Genomic DNA, 18,183 nt, shown 5'->3' with positions numbered 1-18,183 from the left:
TGAGAGGAAAATTGTTTAATGTGAAGCCATTTCTTTTCTTTCAAAAATCTCTGCTCCTCACATGTATGATGAACAAATACCCTTGATGCCATTTGAGTAAATTAGATGCTCATAACACACCAACTTTCTTACTGGGTTTAATAGCACCAACATCATATTCTGTCTTAGCAGCATGATTCTTGAACCTATCATCATCAAATAGCTCTTTCTGAAACCCAAATCACTTTGGCAGAGGGTGTGTTGAGGGGCAATATTCATGGGAGAAAAATAGACTTTGAGTGAGAGAAAAATTTTAATTACAGAAAGAATTTACTCCAATTAACAAGGCATGCTGGGCTTTTCTCCACCACCCACGCAGACACTCATACAGTCTTCAGCAGGAAATCCAGAGACATACACCGAAAAATACATTGCATATTGTATGCAAAAACACATACAACATACAGTACATGTTTCCACATTAATGTCCCCATTGCATTAGCAATATGAGAGGGTATTTTAAAATAAGCAAATGCAGAGACTTTGCCACTTCATGACAAAGGATGCTGCTAGATAAAACGGTGCTCCAACTACTGATAGTACAACAGTGCTTGGACGAATACTTAATAATCAAAATAACTTAAACGCACTATTGTAATTGGAGATGAATGAGTCTTAACTGGCAATAAAAAAAGCCATAAAGGAATGAGGTGAAGACCTGTGAGCTGCAGCCACCAGCACGGTTTGGTTACCGATGAGGTTTTTTTTTTTTTTTTTTTCCAATTACCAATATGAAAACAGGGTCTTGTTTAGGCAGTTTATCATCGCATCGTCTCCCAATCTGTCACCAGACCTCAGATCTGATTCAAATCAGGGGAAAAAGGGTCCTCGTCAGTCAGTAGGCTCCGACAATAACTGCCTCCGCTTCTTTAGACGGCCTCCTTTCCGTTACCAAAAAGTTGATCATTCCCTCTGACTTTATGAGAAGGTTGCAACCCAAGAAGAATATGCCAAAAACCACCGTGAGAGACAAAACGCACATGACGGCTATCTGGACCACCCTCATGACGAAGAGGCTCCTCTCGTCCGGCGCGGCGGCCACGAAGCCGTTATCGGTCACCACGGAGGAAAAGTTGCAGCACAAAAACTCCTCGGTCTTGTTGAGCAGTCCGGCCTCCGTTTGGTTGAACCCGGTGTTATTCATTTCCACTTTTTCCTTCTTCTTCTTCTTCTTCTTTTTTTTTTTTTTTTTTTTTATTATTTTTTTTTTAAAAGCAAACTTTCAGTGCGAGAGACGTGAGATGCAGAGAGGGAGAGACGCGCTTGGAACAATCCCTGTGAAATGTGTCATCAAGTGAAAAGTAGAGATGATGATGATGATGATGGAGGAGGACGAGGAGGAGGAGGAGGAGAGGCGCTGAGAGTTGAGAAGTCCCGTCAGATCACACAGCGCTCTTCTGGAGTTGATCAAGCTGCTTTGGCATCGCATTACTGGAGATTTCATGTGGTCTGTAGCCAGTTTCAGAGCAGAATGAATCCACCAAGCCCCCCCCGGTTAAATAGACAGACAGTCTGCTACAACAAGTGGAACTGCGACATAGCAAGAGCGCCACCATCTGACCAGACTGCACACGTGTCGGTTTGTGTGCTGTTATGTATGTTTGTCTGTTTGTACAGCCTGATATGTGTGTGTATGAATGTAACCTGGAAGTGCATTGAGTACCAGGGTTTTGGATAGACAGCAACAATATACAGCCTGCAATAAATCCTACCTATCTATGTGTACAGATTGTAAAGCCCTCTGAGGCAAATTTGTAATTTGTGATTCTGGGCTATACAAAATAAACTGAATTGAAATCCATCTATCTATCTATCTATCTATCTATCTATCTATCTATCTATCTATCTATCTATCTATCTATCTATCTATCTATCTATCTATCTATCTATCTATCTATCTATCTATCCATCCATCCATCCATCCATCCATCCATCCATCCATCTATCTATCTATCTATCTATCTATCTATCTATCTAAGAAATACACACACACACACAATAGTTCCTGCCATTGTGACAGTGAGTCAGGACGCTGAAACTGAAGCAACTAAATTGAATTCAGCCATCATTCATTTTTATTATTTACACATTTGCTTTTCCAATGTGTCAACATGCTAATAACTACTGTGTTCCATACAGACCCAGCACAATAAAAGCTAAACCAACAACAATGAGAGGTTAAAGATGTGGTTTAAGGTGGTTAACATATTATTATTAGACATCAGTTCAACCAAAAATGATGTCTTACTCATAAAAACAAATGTTCATCACTCACACGTTTTTCTTTTTTAATTTTCTGCACAAAGCCACCAAGCTTTACTCCCTCTCTGGTTCAAAGAGGAACTAGGACATCTAGTGGATGTTTTGAGTGTGGTGTGGACTCAAAATGTGTTTATCTACATATGCAATCATGAATGTTAGTGAGCACAGTGCATCTACCACAGTGTATTAGTAAGCTGTTGAATTATAGTTGATTTCAATGTAATGACAGTGCAAGCTTTAAAAGAAAAAGGTAATTTACTTCATTGACAGTGCATCAGAGTTATGAGCTGCTGAATGTTAATTAAATGCCAAAGGCCTAGATTTGATATATGCTACGACATTGTCCAGAGGCCAATGCAACCCTGAATGTCTCTCATTAATAGCAGCAGATGGCAGCATTGTTCAACATGACTCTGCAAAACGTCTGCCTCAAATAGCTGCTATGTAGGCAACAGTGTCAATCTCACAATGTAAATGAATTGGTCCGTGACATAAGCACACACACTGAAGCCTCTGCACTTTATGGTGTTAATATAAATGTTAATGTAGCTACTGACGCAGTGTAAATTACTTTCCTGTGTATTCTAACCTACTGCCTCCCTGTTCTTTTATCAATGTGAAAACAAACAATCAACATTGTTAAGACTCCCTGGGGGATTTCTTATATGCATCAGGTGAAACTAAAAACTCAAACCAGGGAGTAATGTAGAGTATTTGAACAAATCTGAATATTCATTCTTCTAGCTAACCGTGTGAATAAAGAACTCTCTACTTTATGATATTATTAATTGACCTAAGCTAAATGAAAAGCAAAATATACATGACATTTAAACATAGGCGTATAATACAGATACAGTTTCCCTTCCCCTTTTAAACAGAAATACATTCAAAATGTATAATGACATATATGTTATTGCATTTTACACTGAAATTGCAGTACTAATAACTGTATTCTTGCAGCGATGGTCGGTGTGCCCGCCCATATTTACGCGACGCCCCTGATTGGCCACTGCGAGGAGGATTTCCTGAGCGACGTCGCTTTCAGCCAATAAGAGAGGAGAACCGAGACATTTTTTGAAGGTCGGTCTGAACCGAGGTTAGATTGTGCTGAATATAATCTCGCCTGTCCCCTCCTACTGTTAAACTATACCGTCGGAGGAGGACAGGTGCGTGCACAGACTTTACGTTGCGTCTGCGTAAAAAAATAAATAAAAATTGGGGGAAAAAAATTAATGGAGACCGGTCGCCGGTTTACTGCGGCTCAACTGGGAGCAAATCATATCAAGGAGTCCAAACAGGTACCACGGGAAGCTTTAATGGACGGACAGCATCACCCTGCATGGTGGACTACTCTGTATTGAGATGGACTGCAACTTAGGTGTCGTTGCGAGACGTTGTACGCATGCAGGAGCTATTCACCCAGTTTGAGTCAGCCTGTAATTGTTGCCGTGTATCGGGTCATGTTGTCTGCGTTCAACACGTTGCCCGAGAGGAAGCTGGAACAGGTCACTGGTTCACTCCATCCATAATTTAGGTAAGCCGAGAGTCTCCTCATCTTCCAAAACGCAACAATGTAGCAGATGTAATGATGGTGCGTTCAAGGTAAACCATATGTTTAGTATCTGCATCGATGAGAACGAGTGTTCATTGGCTCTTAACTGCTGTGTGTTTTGCATCTCTTGGCATACGCATAATTAATAGTATAATCAATATCTAATCTACATGCACATGGATGAGTCTGTGTCTCTCTCTGTGTGTGTGTGTGTGTGTGTGTGTGTGTGTGTGTGTGTGTGTGTGTACAGTACAGTACATAGGAGGCCGTGTATGGCACCTTTTTAATAGTGGTAAATGTAATCGTTTTTGTGTTTGGGTTATAAAGAAGCTGCAGTCATTGGCCTAATGGGCTTATAAGGATCAGCTCTATAATCACCTCCTGTTCTTGGTACATGGCTGGGTATACAGATTGGCATTTTTCAATACTGGTGCCAATGCTAATATGATTCCAGATATTTTAAGTGCCGAGCAAATCAAATACATTTTTTCCTTTTTTATTTTGTATTTTAGGTATTTTTTCTACATGTACAAAATATGCCAAATTGCAATATTTATTTGTACAACACATCATTCAGTACAACTTTCAACGGTTCACAACTCTTAATGGCACCAGCTCAATTTGTTCTGCACTCAAAAGTATTGAGCTAAACTTTCTGCTCGTCACGCTAGAGACAGCAGGTGACTGGAAAGTTGCTTGTTTGAATCCCTACCCTGACAGGTCTGAGCATATCAAAGTTCTCTCTGCAGTGCCGACGAGCAAGGCATTAACATTGCAGTCGATCCCTAAATTGTCCATGTCAGAAAACTGTCTTGCTTTGGTCACACACGAGAGAATTCATGATTAAGGAGTAGGACTTTGTTCACTTTTCGTTCGGCTTCGTCATCAACTGTTTGCTGCTGATATTACTGCCTTGGTTCAGTGTCAAGTTCAGTTGTATTGCTGCGGACAGCAATTAGTTAAAAGTCTGGCATACAGTAACACTCTAAATTTGGCTCATAGCACTGCACTAAACATTTCACAACAAAGGGAGGTGCTAACAGAACAATTAACTGTCACACCATGAAACAATTAATAATGCCTGCTGGTGGTTTACAAAAGTGGCGTGAAAAGACTGAAGGGACCTGTTTTTAGCGGCATGCACAGCAGTGAAGAAATATTCCTCTGTGCAGATGGTTGGACTAATTGACTCAGACTTCTTCGGACGCGACTCCAACAAGCTGCCGGCAGCGCGGTTGGTGGTACCAAACCCAAACATGTTGCTGCCACTGACGCACCAAAGCAGATGGTTTGAGATGCAAATAGACATCATCAGACTTAATCATCATTGATCTGTCTATGATGTGAGCTGAAGTGATATGCTGCTTTACTGAGACTTTTTTCTTGATTAGACTCATTATCCAGCGATCTAGAAGATGTCCACCTACTCTGGTCAGATGGCAGGGAAAGTTGTGTGAATTCTGTCTATCTGAAATCATCCGCCGCGTTGTGATCCTAGTCTGAAGCTCTTGATGCAGCTGGATGGAGGCTGCCTTGTTTTTGAATGAGATAAGAGTTAGCCCGGGGTAGCGGTGTCAGACTTTGTGATGGACATTTAGACAGGGAGCGGAGAGAGGTGTGTGTGTGTGTGTGTGTGTGTGTGTGTGTGTGTGTGTGTGTGTGTGTGTGTGTGTTGTGTTTTGTGTGTGTGTGTGTGTGTGTAAAATCATTACCATGCTGCAAGTGAAAGATAAGGGAAACTGTCAGATTCCCCACAGGGGATGCTGCAGGCATTTTTCACAAGTCTAAGGTGGGGTAAGTTGTTTTACATGCATGCATTTGCAGTTAAATGCACACTCAGGGATTTGTACAAGTATATGTAAGATAAATTAGAATGTACTACACTGTGTGATGTATATTGTATATATGTATATTGTATATATTTCTGAATGCATCAACAGCTACTGGGTATTTGTGTTTTTGATTCTCTATGGCTTAGCATTTTTTCCCCCATCATCCCACTCCTATTCTGATTATACTTTCATAAGCCTTTCAGTCAACAAAAACCTATAATTTCAGTCAAGTAGAAATCCTATTTGACAGAAAATATGTTGTTTTTCATCAGAAAGAGTCATACATTCCATGCCAATGAGATATCTTACCCTCACAAATTGCCTCTGGTGTGAAAGCCTCCCAGATGGTCTGAGCAGCACTACTGATGAAGTGGGAGAAGTCTGTAAATGAAGGAAATGAGCATTCACTTATCCTTGGAAATGGAAAAATGTGGAGGCTTTGGGGACAGTCCAATATAGGAAGTTGGTGTGACCTCCATTGGACCATCATCCTAAAGGTCTGTGTGCAATCGAAAGCATTGACACTCGGAAGCCCCCTTTAACAAAAAGAAAATAGCAAAGAAAAGAAAAAATCTATTCATAAAAGAAAAAGGAGAAATAAAGCCTCAGTTGGACCACAATCCTGCCTCTCACGTTCTTCTGGGGTACCTACATTTACAAACCCAAGTTGGCATTATTATTATAATTATTATTTAAGAATATAGGTATTTTAATACTTTACAGATGAATCATCTGGGCCAGTATATTGTCCAATATTAGATTTGGTAGATTGAAGAAAGAAAACAATACAAAAACAACCATTTAAATGTAAAAACAGTATTCACTTAGTGCAAATAAATAAATATGTCTGAAAAGGAGTAGGCAGAAGTAAACACTTATGTGGTCCTACCCCTTTCTATAACTTAAATAATGTAAATAAATTATTCACTTAATATTCATCACAAATACACATAAAGAATCATCATTAATATAAAAAAACAATAACAACAACATCAAACATCCTTATACCTGTACTTCTCAAACACAATTTTTAAATACATTTTCTTAAATTGATTTATTTTTGCTTTTATTTTTTTATTTCACAATTTAACCCATTCCATTGATTCACCCCGCACATTGATACACACATACTCTTTCTAGTGGTACGGACTCAATATTTTTTTTTAAATAAAATAAAATTTAACCATAACCCTCCTCTCTGTCTGAGAACATTTGTTGTATGTTGCCAGGAAACAAATCATTTTTTGCTTTGTATTTAATTTGTGAAGTCCTAAATGTGTGTGTGTATGTATGTATGTATGTATGTATGTATGTATGTATGTATGTATGTATGTATGTATGTGTATATATATATGTATATGTGTATGTATGTATATGTGTATATATATATATATATATATATATATATATATATATGTGTATATATATATATGTATGTATATATATATGTATGTATATATATATATATATGTATGTATATATATATGTATATATATATATATATATATATATATATATATATATATATATATATATATATATATATATATATATATATATATATATATATGTATATACACGTGTATATATGTATATATATATATATATATATATATATATATATATATATATATATATATATATATATACGTATATATATATGTAAAGTAATGATCATGATTCCTGTCATCATGTGAAATGGAATTCCACCTTCTCATTCACTATTTTCTCTCTCCTTTAGGATGACGCCTCTTGGTCACACCTGCTCCGTCTCCTCCCCGTTTCCTCACCCCGTCTCCAGAGTTCAAACGCCTCATCAGCAGGCTGAGCGCTCCTGAGCACTCGCTGTTAACCCTCCCTTACCTGGCTGACGTCCCGGGGGAAGTGATGCGACGGTTCGTCTACTGTAAGGTGGTGTTGACCACCTCTTTAGTGTGGGTGCTGGTGGACGTGTTCTTGCTGCTCTACTTCAGCGAGTGTAATAAATGTGACGATAGGAAAGACCGCTCGCTGCTCCCGGCCCTGAGAGGTGAGTATTCAGTTTCTCTTTATGAAAAGAGTATTAAGGAAACAAAAGGGGTGTACAGTGAGGGAATGTGAATATGTCTTAGAGCAAGTTTAAAAGTTAATTATTGACTTAAGCAGATGTCTAGGTTAAAAGATTGAGGGGAGAAAATCAAGTCCAGTTCCACTGAAGACTTATTAAAGGGAGTCTAAAACTGCTAAGAGTAATGATAGATTTTTGAATATGTAATAACTTTTTTTGAGTAATTTCTCAAATAAAATCAAATGAAAATCAAACTATTATTAAACATATTTGAGTGTTCGTTACTTAGAGGGACAATGGCCATGTTCATATGTGTGACAATGCATGTTTTTTGCAAAGACAAAACAAACCGTTACATACTGAACAATAAACTACATCCAACACCTGATCCACCACTTTTGCTGCAATACTATTCGTTGCAATAAATGTTGTTTTTATATTCACTATTCATTTTTACCATGCAACAATAATATTTTGGGGTATTACAGCTGTAAGTGCTGTAAGGTTGAAAATAAATTAAGTTGAAAAGAGTTATTACTGTTAAAGTTAAACAGTAATAATGATAAAGATGGATACAGACATGATGTTAACTGCAATTAATAAACCTATCTTGTGTAATGTAAAACAAGTTGGTCGTTTCTACAAATAGATTTTGATATTGTACTGAAGTGCACTTAACTTAAGCACACACTGTTGTATTGTGTGGCAGACATGTTTTAGCTTTAAGTAATTACAACCTAATGCAAACTATTACAGGATTAATATCAATGGCTCTTAAGTGCCAATCAATCCCTGCGGAGTGCATTTTGCAGTAGGTGAAGTGAGATCTCTCTCCTGGTGTTCAGACAATCTCAACTACATTGGTGTTCATTTAGAATTACATAAAATGGAGCTTTGATATAGTTTTTCCTTCAGGTGCTTAGATGTGAATTAGAATGGGTTTCAAGACTAGTATCACAAAATAATCAGGTTCATCAGGGAACACACAGTAAGTTTGCTTTTGAGGCACCTTAATAAAAGTGCTTTTAGACTTTGCAGAAGTTGTTGGGTTATTGAATGTGATAATACCACTCAATAAGTGAGGGGATTATTAACAGATAAATCCCTTTTTTTGCTTGCATTTTAGATCTTGTAGAAACTGACTTTTGTATGCCATTGAGTCAAACATGTTTTTAGATAATAAGCTGTAGACTTAAACGTTCCATCAGTTCACCAGGATGTTCAACTTCATCATCTTCATCAACTGTCACTAATCCTGTTAACATGATGAAGTTCAGTGAGGGGATAACTTTGCCTGAAAGGTTAGAAAAACATTTCAAATCTGAAGAATATGTGTTAATTTATTCGTTGACAATAATGTCGCAAATATATGATTTGTGGTTATTCATGTAAAAAATGCAAATGCACTGGTATTACTGTCTTGTGATGTGATGAATCTCTTCGTTTAATGGGACTGATGAAGGTCCAGTTAATTTACCTTTAGTATGCACTGTAAGATTGAAACAATTTCCGTGTGTGCTTTAGTGTGTGCATGTTTCGGAGATCAACCTAAACCACAGCACCTACTTAGCAGAGTTCATTTCCTCACATGCCCTCCATTAAGCAGGTTTCTAAGAGGCTCTCTAAGCTTGTTTTAAGGTTAGAATGAGGCAGAGCTGCCAGCTACTGAGACGGATTTCCATACCAGAGTCTATTGTTACATATGAGTTACTTTGCTTATGTAATAGCTTGTATATGGTGATTTGCTAAGTAAAAGAATGGACTGATGAGAATTCTTTCAGGTGACACTGGTTTTCGGCAACTCTGCATGTGTGCCCCAAATTAAACTGCCTGATTCATGTTTTCATTTTTTGATTTGAATCAATTCACCCCAAACTGATTTATAACTAAAGCTTTTCTGACAGGTCACTCTAATTAACATTAAGTTAAAGCTGCTATGTCTGTAACGTCTACCTGAGCAGAGAATTAATCACTCTCCCTCTGCGTGTCGTTATCTGAGCTTCTTCTTGCTTTGTTGCCGGCCGGCATGCGTTTTGTGCATGTTCATGCATGTGAGCGTGCCCAACTGTCCAGCTCATGGCCGCCGCTCTGCACTGCTCACATACGTTGGTTACAGATGATAACGCTGTCCCGATCGACGGCATAGTCACGGAAGCGTAGCGCCCACCTTAAGGTTAACACTGTAAGCTCTGTCAGCACTGTTGCCGTTGTTTGCACTGTTAGCACCGTTAGCTGCGAGACCCCACTTCAGCCGTCGCCATGCTGAGAGGCAATCAAAATGCTCCCGATTTTTAAATATCACTTTAATGCTTGTTTAGTCAAAGAGAATGGAATCTTTAAGGTGCATTATTACTTTTTTGGCCACTAGGGAGAAAATAAAACATTAAAACAAATTGACGGACAGAAGTAGCTTACCTGTTTGAAAACCGTTTTCCAATCTACACATGCAAAAGACGCAGAAATGGTTGTAGTCACGAAACTTTCATTTAAATAATTTTTCAGGCCAACTGAATAATTTATTTTGGTCTCCACCATTTCCCGAGGAATGTATCTGTAGTCAATAACTTAACTCTGTCTGTCTGCCATTTGCATAGATTTCTTGCGAGAAACATCTGCCACTTTGTTGATTATGGTGGCTTTGACTTTACCATATACAGTAAATATGGTGCCTTTTAGACCAATACAATAAGATACAAGAGGTTAAAAATTAGCTTGCAGTAATATGAGTTGCACAAGCCTTTAGTGTAACAAGATGGTTTGCAGTCTGTTTTTATTCCATTGCATCCATTTTGGACAAGGGGGGGCAATAATCCCACACCGGTCATTACCAGGATGATAATAACCTTTTAAAGAATGTCTGCCTTAAGTTCCTCTTTAGTGCACTGAGCTCACGTCAAGTGTTTTCACTTTGACAATAATGTACTTTATGGCCATTAGCCCTACCTATTTTGTTTATGTAAGGTTTTACATTTGCTTCACCAACTAAGGTAAAGTAATATAATAATATGTAAAGGAAAGAGTGCTGCATAGACCCATGTCACCACAGGTTCTTGTCAGCAGCAGGTTTATGTGCAGTCCTCCGTTCTTGTTTACACCACACTGTAGCTGATATAGTACTGCCTTTTCATACAATGGGTGGACTTTGGGGACACAGATTAACGAAAAGAATACCCCACGCCGACAGTTCATATAATAAACTTTCTGTTTCTTTTCTCAATCAGAGATTCATCCTCATTGTTATTTTCTCACACTTAAGGACACTCTACAGAGTAACAGAAACTAAAATACAGAAGTTATCAGTGGAGTTGATCTTTTAATATAGACACAGCTTTACAGACATATTACCAACTAAACTTTGAAGTTGGTCCTTTTTCGGATTTGATTTCCATTATTGACTAAATTTAGTAGGACTTTATACAATCTATTTTTGCCCACTTCAAATGTGCATGTTTTAATAAGCAGGACTGGGATTTGTGGAGATCTACCTTGAGACAGCTACAGTTTCAGTGAGCATTAAGACTAGCGTAGGAAGTATATTTTTAGCATCACTGGGCAAAATTTCCAGAATCGTTATATTGTAGTTCAAGTGTTCTGAGAGAACTAGACTTCTGCACCTCCTCTTGACTCTGTTTTACGAGAAGTAACTTTAGAGAATCTAGCCGGTGATTGGAGACTTTGGTCAATCACAGATCATATCAGAGAGAGGGCGTTCCTATTGGCGGTTCTGCAAATACAGATGCATGTACACATCCCTTTCTTGAAATCCAGCTTCAACGGCGGAATATTCTGCAAGAAAAGTTGATATTCCAGCTTTGTCAACAGCTGTCCACATGGCAAAGCAAACTTAAAAAGGAAGACATAGTCTGATTATATCGTTGAAGTGTTTTAGAGATGGAGACAAGACCATGTACAGATCAACTGACTGAAAGTTTATTGGTCTATGGAGATTTAATAGAGTTTTACATTTTCATTATTTTCAACATATTGAATTGGTAGTGTGTTGCATCACTGCAAAGCACAGAAATAGATATAACTCAGTTTCTATTTTTTACCACAATCAGCCCCTCAAAGAGGCTGATATTCTTTCAAAATGAAATATAATTCAGTGACTGTTGGTGCTGGATGGTGTGTCTCTGTTGTAAATCACTGCATCTATGTTTATATAACTTAATCTATAGTATTACGACTAGATGTGTTTATTCTTCGAGGACCGTGAAAACAAACTGTAAATAAAATAAATCATTTAGAGCATTTGAGCACTTTTTGATAGCAATTTGCTATTAATGTGTCATAGCACATAGAGCTGAGGGGAGAAGTCACCACAGGGTGTTTGTCAGAACGCTACTTTTAGCTTTTTTAGAAAGAAATATAATTCTAACTGTAAATTATTCTTTTGACTTTCATCTCCTCAAGACACTCGTACTTTTGCAGATATTACACTTTCAAGTCATACAAATCTTCTGATCCTAGACTTACATCTCTCACCTGTATGTGAGCCTCATATCACTTGGTTGTCATATACAAAGACAGTAATTTGCAGTTATAGTTAAGGTGCGCATCAGTAGGGAGGCACCGATCCGACTTATCTCCCGATAGTGATACCTGGGCTTTGGGTATCAGCAGATATTGAGTACCGATTCGATCCAAGTTGTATGCCTAACTGTGTGGAAGTGACTGGGATCATATTTTTTATGTGTAGGGCATCATCAGACTTGACTTCAACATTGCTTTCCTAACTTTGTAAAACAAATAAAAACATTCACTGAATTGTTATTCATTGTGAAAAATGATAATTCACCAGCAACTTGGTCAAAAATCCTCGAAATGAACACGAAACAATTTAAAAGTAAACTATTTAAAGGCAGCAAGAATCTGATCCAAATTCACACAGTAATTGAAATTCCACTATATAATGAAGTATCTAATCCTATATGTATTTGAATAGATTGGCCCCATTGTCACTGATATCTGATCCAGCTGATGGAGTCATTTTTGGCCTGATATCAGTAACGTATCTGTGCTTCCCTGCAACTCAGGACAGCCGTACTCTGCAGGGCATTCCGTTCATGGCCTGCTGTGGTTTTGTGGTCAACGGGAGCTTTTCTGATATAAAATGTAACGCCAGCTGTGTCAGACTCGCAGGAAGAAATCAGAGCGAACCAGCAGAGGTGAGAGAGTGATGCTTGTGATGGAGCCTCTAACTATGCACCACTACAGACCTTTTCCTGCAAAGTAAATGAGAATGAAAAGAAGTAGAGGACAACCTGCATGCAGATTTGTGCATTGAGTACACCTTGAAAAGATGAATCTGGGATCAAAGAAGAGTTCTCACAAGACATTTGAATAATGAAACATTGAATAGAGAAGGCTAACATGTACCATATGTGGCAAATGTTGTTCGGAGAGTCGAGAGATGAATACTCACTGCTAATTTGTCAGAATTGCGAGCTAATGAATCACATAATGAACAGGTTGACAGAGAGAGACATATGGCACTTTATTTTTGTTCAGCAATCAAATGTGAGTGATAATTTCTCAGAAGACTCAGAATTACCTGCAAGCGTGAGGGAAACCTTTCCACTGTAATTGCTTGGGACATTTAAATACATTCATTGACCAGAGGACAAACAGAGCCACTGTTTTCTTCCCACATGATCGCGATCATCTTTTTTAGTGAATGCTCTGTGTCAAAAGGAGATTGTGTCCGGCTTGAAAATACCACGAGTTTGTTTCCTAAGGCTCCTCATGTGACTATTTCTAGACTTTTTGTTTTCGATCTGACTTATCTAACAGTTTTACAATCGTAATGAGTCAGCTAAAATACTGGCTGCCTAATGCAGCGTAAAAATGCTAACATTTGGTATACAAATACTTTGTAAAATAAATAGTAAGAAATTAAGTTCAAAACCTTTCTTGCAGATAGGGGATCCTTGATGTATCCCCTCACTGAATTGTTTCATCTATGACATGAAATACACACTGAAAGGCACAAATAAAACATACTTTATTTAAAACAAGGCTGAGAGTCTGCAGATATGCTAGCGGCTCTGGCTATACTAAGGCACATCATTGCTTTGAGCTAAATGCTAAAGTCAGCCTGCTGAAATGATCAAAATGACGATGCTAACATGCTGATATCTGGCACATATGTTTACCATGTTCACTATTGTTGTTGACTTTTAGTGTGGTAGCATGCTAATTAGCTTTAAACACAAATTCTTTCTCAGGCTGATCAGGATGATTAGTCATAAATCCCCCCCAAAATATTTTTATTGAATTTAAAATTCACCCTGAGGGAACCATAAACAACATGACGCCAATAGTTATCGTTGGTATCATGTTGGCATCATGTTGGCGTGAGAGGAAAAGTCAGAGGTTCCTCTAAGTCAAAAGGCTTCATCATCAGGGGACCATGATCTCCTTTGCAAACTTTGTGGCAATCCATGAAACAGTTTCTCAGTGAAGTGGTTGCCAGGTTGATAGACAATCCCTAAAGCCATGCAGCTAGCGTAGATAAAGAGCAAACGAGGTGCACAATGTAAATCTTAGACATTTGTTGTCAAAAGCTCCAGTAGAATCAGCAGTTTTGACGGATGCATCCTGGCACAAATGGGAAAACATGATGTTGATTTAAGCCAAAATTATCTTAAATGTGACCCTTATTTTTCTGACAGTCAGTTACATTTGATTATTACGTCGCTACCAGTGAAGGGATTAATATATTGTTTGTTCTGTCTTTATCAAATGCACTAAACTATGCCAGGTTTCATAAAATTATTTTTCTAAAGGGTCTACCAAAGGGTTTATACATAACTAATAAATGATGCATTAAAAAACTGCAGTTCATGTGTAACAGGTGATGAGCAGTGAAAATTGTGCCATGAAGCTACAAACTCACGCTCCATGTTTGTCGCTGTGTGACTCACGTGACGCGCTACAAATCAAAGTTGAGCTCAACATTTTTTAGCGCTCCAATGACTTCATATAGTTTTGTTTCATCCTGTTCTGTTCGATCTAAAATTGAATGCCATTAGCCAGCTCCCAGTGGTATCTGATGTAATTCCCCAGATTACAGTGATCCACAATATATATACAAATTACTTGTTTATGATTATATCTTGATTTGCTTTATATTAATGACTGATCGTTGTTATAAAGTGTCCCAGTTTGAAGTAATGATCCATCTGTTGAGAGACAGATGAATTCACAACAAACACAAGATGACACAGCAGGGGGGGTTTAACCATGCTTGAAAAAAATGAATCAGTCCGATGTGTTGTAACATTGAAGTTGTAACAAAGATACCAGAAATGCAGTGATGAAGTGTGAATGACAGTTGGCTTTGTTATTTAATGGCCGGAGGACTGTCTCCTGCAGTTCTTGTTTACATCTGATATTACACACATTATTCAGTAATCCACTTTCATAGTCAGATTGAATTAATGTATATATAATTTTACACTTTTAAAGTAGTCTATAGGATTTGTTGTTTATGTTGATGTGAAGGCAAACAAAGCAAAGGCAACTCAGATTGGTGTTGATGGTTTACCGAGCAAGATCTTTTCCTGGAAAAACCATATCCTGTGTTTATCCGTACCTATAGACTGATGGATTGGAGAGGCTGAGCATGAGTTTGATGGACACTCTTGTCAATCAGCTCTTGAGCTTGGTCCGTCAGATTTAAGCCTGTTTTCAAATGGAGAGCGTCAGCAGCATCATAAACAAAAGAGCCAGAACAGTCGAGGTTAACAATCCAGCAGATCTCCACGAGGGGTCGTAGGGAATCCTCTTAACCTGAGACCTTGCAGCTAATGTGAACTGTGTAACCCCCTTTCATGGAAATCACTGCTGCTCTGAGAGATTATTAATGAGAGCACAGTCGTAAATCTGTGGGAGGTTATTTACCATCGGTGAAGGGAGCTGACTCTGTGCAACAGCAGCAATGCTGATGTTTTGCAGGCGTCTGACTTTAGCAGCATATAGCAAAGAAGACAAGTAATGACTCTAGAACGGATTTTGCTTAACATTCTCCCTTATCTCAGAATTCAAGACTTCTTAATAAATTCAAATGAAATATAGCGCACAGATTGTGCAGTGCTTAATACCCGAGCCCAAGCCACCGAACCAGGTGAGAGCTGAAGCAGAAGTCTGTATTAAATGTCTTACACTATTTTCCACACTAATATGTGAGGAATCTTTGTGAGAATGCACTCACATTGTCTGTATGTGTTATTGAAGGGAGTACAACATACCTTTCATATGTGCACATCCTGTTTACAGTACATGCTGTCAGTACATCATCTTTTTTCAAAACACACAAGTCTGGTACATGCACATTGATCTGGAAAATCCAGTGTATGTGCTGGCTTTTAACCGGTATAGAAAATTATACTGTACAGTGTAAAGAGACAGAACAAGCATGCTTTGCTGCACTCTGCAACGCCTGAAGAGTTGGATAATAAACCCCTGCACAATGCTTTCAATAAAAAAGGGATCTCAGAATTGAACGGTATTTCATTCCCTTTGTCATGGACCAATGGAGATTTAAAAACGATTCGAGACACGCAGCTGGTTATATATTGATATAAATGAAGAGGTACATCTCCAAGATATATCTATTATGTGGATCATTTCCCCTTATTGAGCCATCATTTATAGTGAAGCACTATATTTATAATTTCTTTTATTAAACTTTTGCACTCCTACTTCCTTCTAGTTTTAAAAAAAACCACCACTACTTTTTTTTTTTTTCCTCCATTGGTTAGAACAGAGCGCACAGCCAACAGACTTGGTCAGTCAGTACTCCCATTTAGAGAATAGATGTGGAGTGTTTTGTAATTTACTGGTCTTTAATAACATCGTAGTTCTTCTCTCCAATGGTTTCAAGAATAGACTGTATATACACAGTGATTTATTGTACAATGCAGTTTTGACATTACTTCTTACCTGGGGGTTGATTTCTCATCATTCATCCTTTCGTTTTGCCTCTGCTATGTTACAGCGGTGATATCTCGGAGCCACGAGGGTCCGGGGGAGATGGGCAAGGCAGTAAACATCCCCAAGGACAACCAGGAGAAAATGAAGGAGCTATTTAAGATTAACCAGTTCAATCTGATGGCCAGCGACATGATCGCGCTCAACAGGAGTCTGCCAGACGTGAGGCTGGATGGGTGCGTAAAGCTTGGCTGTCTTCCAGATGCATGCTGTGACTCACACTACTGACTGTTTTTACACATTCACACACTTGCATCCGCTTCTTAACAGATCAGCATAACATATTCCTCACCCTGCTCCTCCGCTGCCTGCAAACTTTAGTACCTTTCATACCAGTCTCACATTCGCAAGGCGCTGTGGTTTCTATAACAAAATGCTGACGTTTCAGCAGATGCTTTCTGCTTCTTTCATCTTTATTTCTAGGGATTTTGCTCCTATCATAAGCAGACTTGTGTGCCAGGTTCACTAGAAACTGTTCCAGTATTCAGACCAATGTGCTGCATGGCTCAGCAAGGCAGCAGGGATTCAACAGGGTTGAAGACAGTCATGCAGATACAAAGCTCTAAACTGTCAAAGCAATGTTATGCAAATGATTAAAGTAATTTTAAGACTGTTTGTTGAGTCCATTAGACTTTATTGGTCTTAATAACTTTATCTAATGTGAAAAGACATCTCTAATTATGGGCACCGTTTCAATGCAGAATCCATCAGGTCCCTCAAGTGTGTACATTAGGCCTGACATTAGAATGGGAGTGAGGTTTTGTTTACTGTCACTCAAGATCCACTCGAGCACTTAATGAAACTGCAAGGAGCAATTTGTGTGAAACACGGGCACGTTCGTCTCGGGCGGCTGATATGCACCAGCTTTCGCCTCTTGCGGAGACATTATCCAAGTGATTCATGTTTAAATATTCCAACCGAACACGAGTTCTCCACAGCACTTTCATTAAGTGGATGCCAAATGCTCTGCCAGTCGGATACACAATGAGGAATAGGCCACCAGAACGTCTTTTTTCACACCTACGGTCCACAGATTTTTATGCAAATCTTGCCTATACCAAGAAAATGCCAACCTCTAAAACTATCAGCCTGTAACGATGCAAATAAAAAATAAAAAATTGCCTGCATAGTGCAAAAGAAGACCTGTATTACCCAGAAAAACATTGAACATTCAGCTGATTGCAACAATTTTTCTGTCCATTATGGCTACATCCTTCTCTCAATATAAATATTACAGCAGTTTTATTACAGAATCCAGCCTAGCTTTGCAAAAGTTATCCTGCTGTGTGGTGAAAATTATCCAGAGCCGTGCAGAATTGCTGGTCGTTGCCTCTGAACGGTAATAACATTTTGTCTTGAAGGCAACCTCCTGGCCTAGTTGTGTCAGTCAGTGCTGTCACTTTGAATAGACAGGACTGAACTAGCAATGCTGTCTGCTCCGATGGTTCCTTTCACCC

The 18,183-nt window shown here is 38.5% G+C and overlaps 2 protein-coding genes across 3 annotated transcripts in view; one reads left to right on the top strand and one right to left on the bottom strand.

Moving 5' to 3' along the window:
• Positions 1 to 874: 874 nt before the first annotated feature.
• Positions 875 to 1,183, bottom strand: rprma (reprimo, TP53 dependent G2 arrest mediator candidate a). Its single transcript, XM_054615963.1, has one exon. It carries the CDS (start codon positions 1,181 to 1,183, stop codon positions 875 to 877), a length of 309 nt encoding a protein of 102 aa, XP_054471938.1.
• A 6,389-nt stretch (positions 1,184 to 7,572) lies between these two features.
• galnt13 (UDP-N-acetyl-alpha-D-galactosamine:polypeptide N-acetylgalactosaminyltransferase 13) overlaps positions 7,573 to 18,183 on the top strand; it is a 29,652-nt gene continuing 19,041 nt past the window's right edge. For both annotated transcript variants that reach the window (XM_054615591.1, XM_054615590.1), the window contains exons 1-2: positions 7,573 to 7,714; positions 16,734 to 16,902. In XM_054615591.1, the coding sequence (XP_054471566.1) occupies positions 7,573 to 7,714; positions 16,734 to 16,902 (311 nt within the window). The remainder of the gene's footprint in view (positions 7,715 to 16,733; positions 16,903 to 18,183) is intronic.

Source organism: Anoplopoma fimbria, chromosome 16 (genome assembly GCF_027596085.1).
Source record: "Anoplopoma fimbria isolate UVic2021 breed Golden Eagle Sablefish chromosome 16, Afim_UVic_2022, whole genome shotgun sequence".
NCBI classification, from domain to species: domain Eukaryota; kingdom Metazoa; phylum Chordata; class Actinopteri; order Perciformes; family Anoplopomatidae; genus Anoplopoma; species Anoplopoma fimbria.
This window is presented reverse-complemented; position numbering and strand designations above follow the sequence as displayed.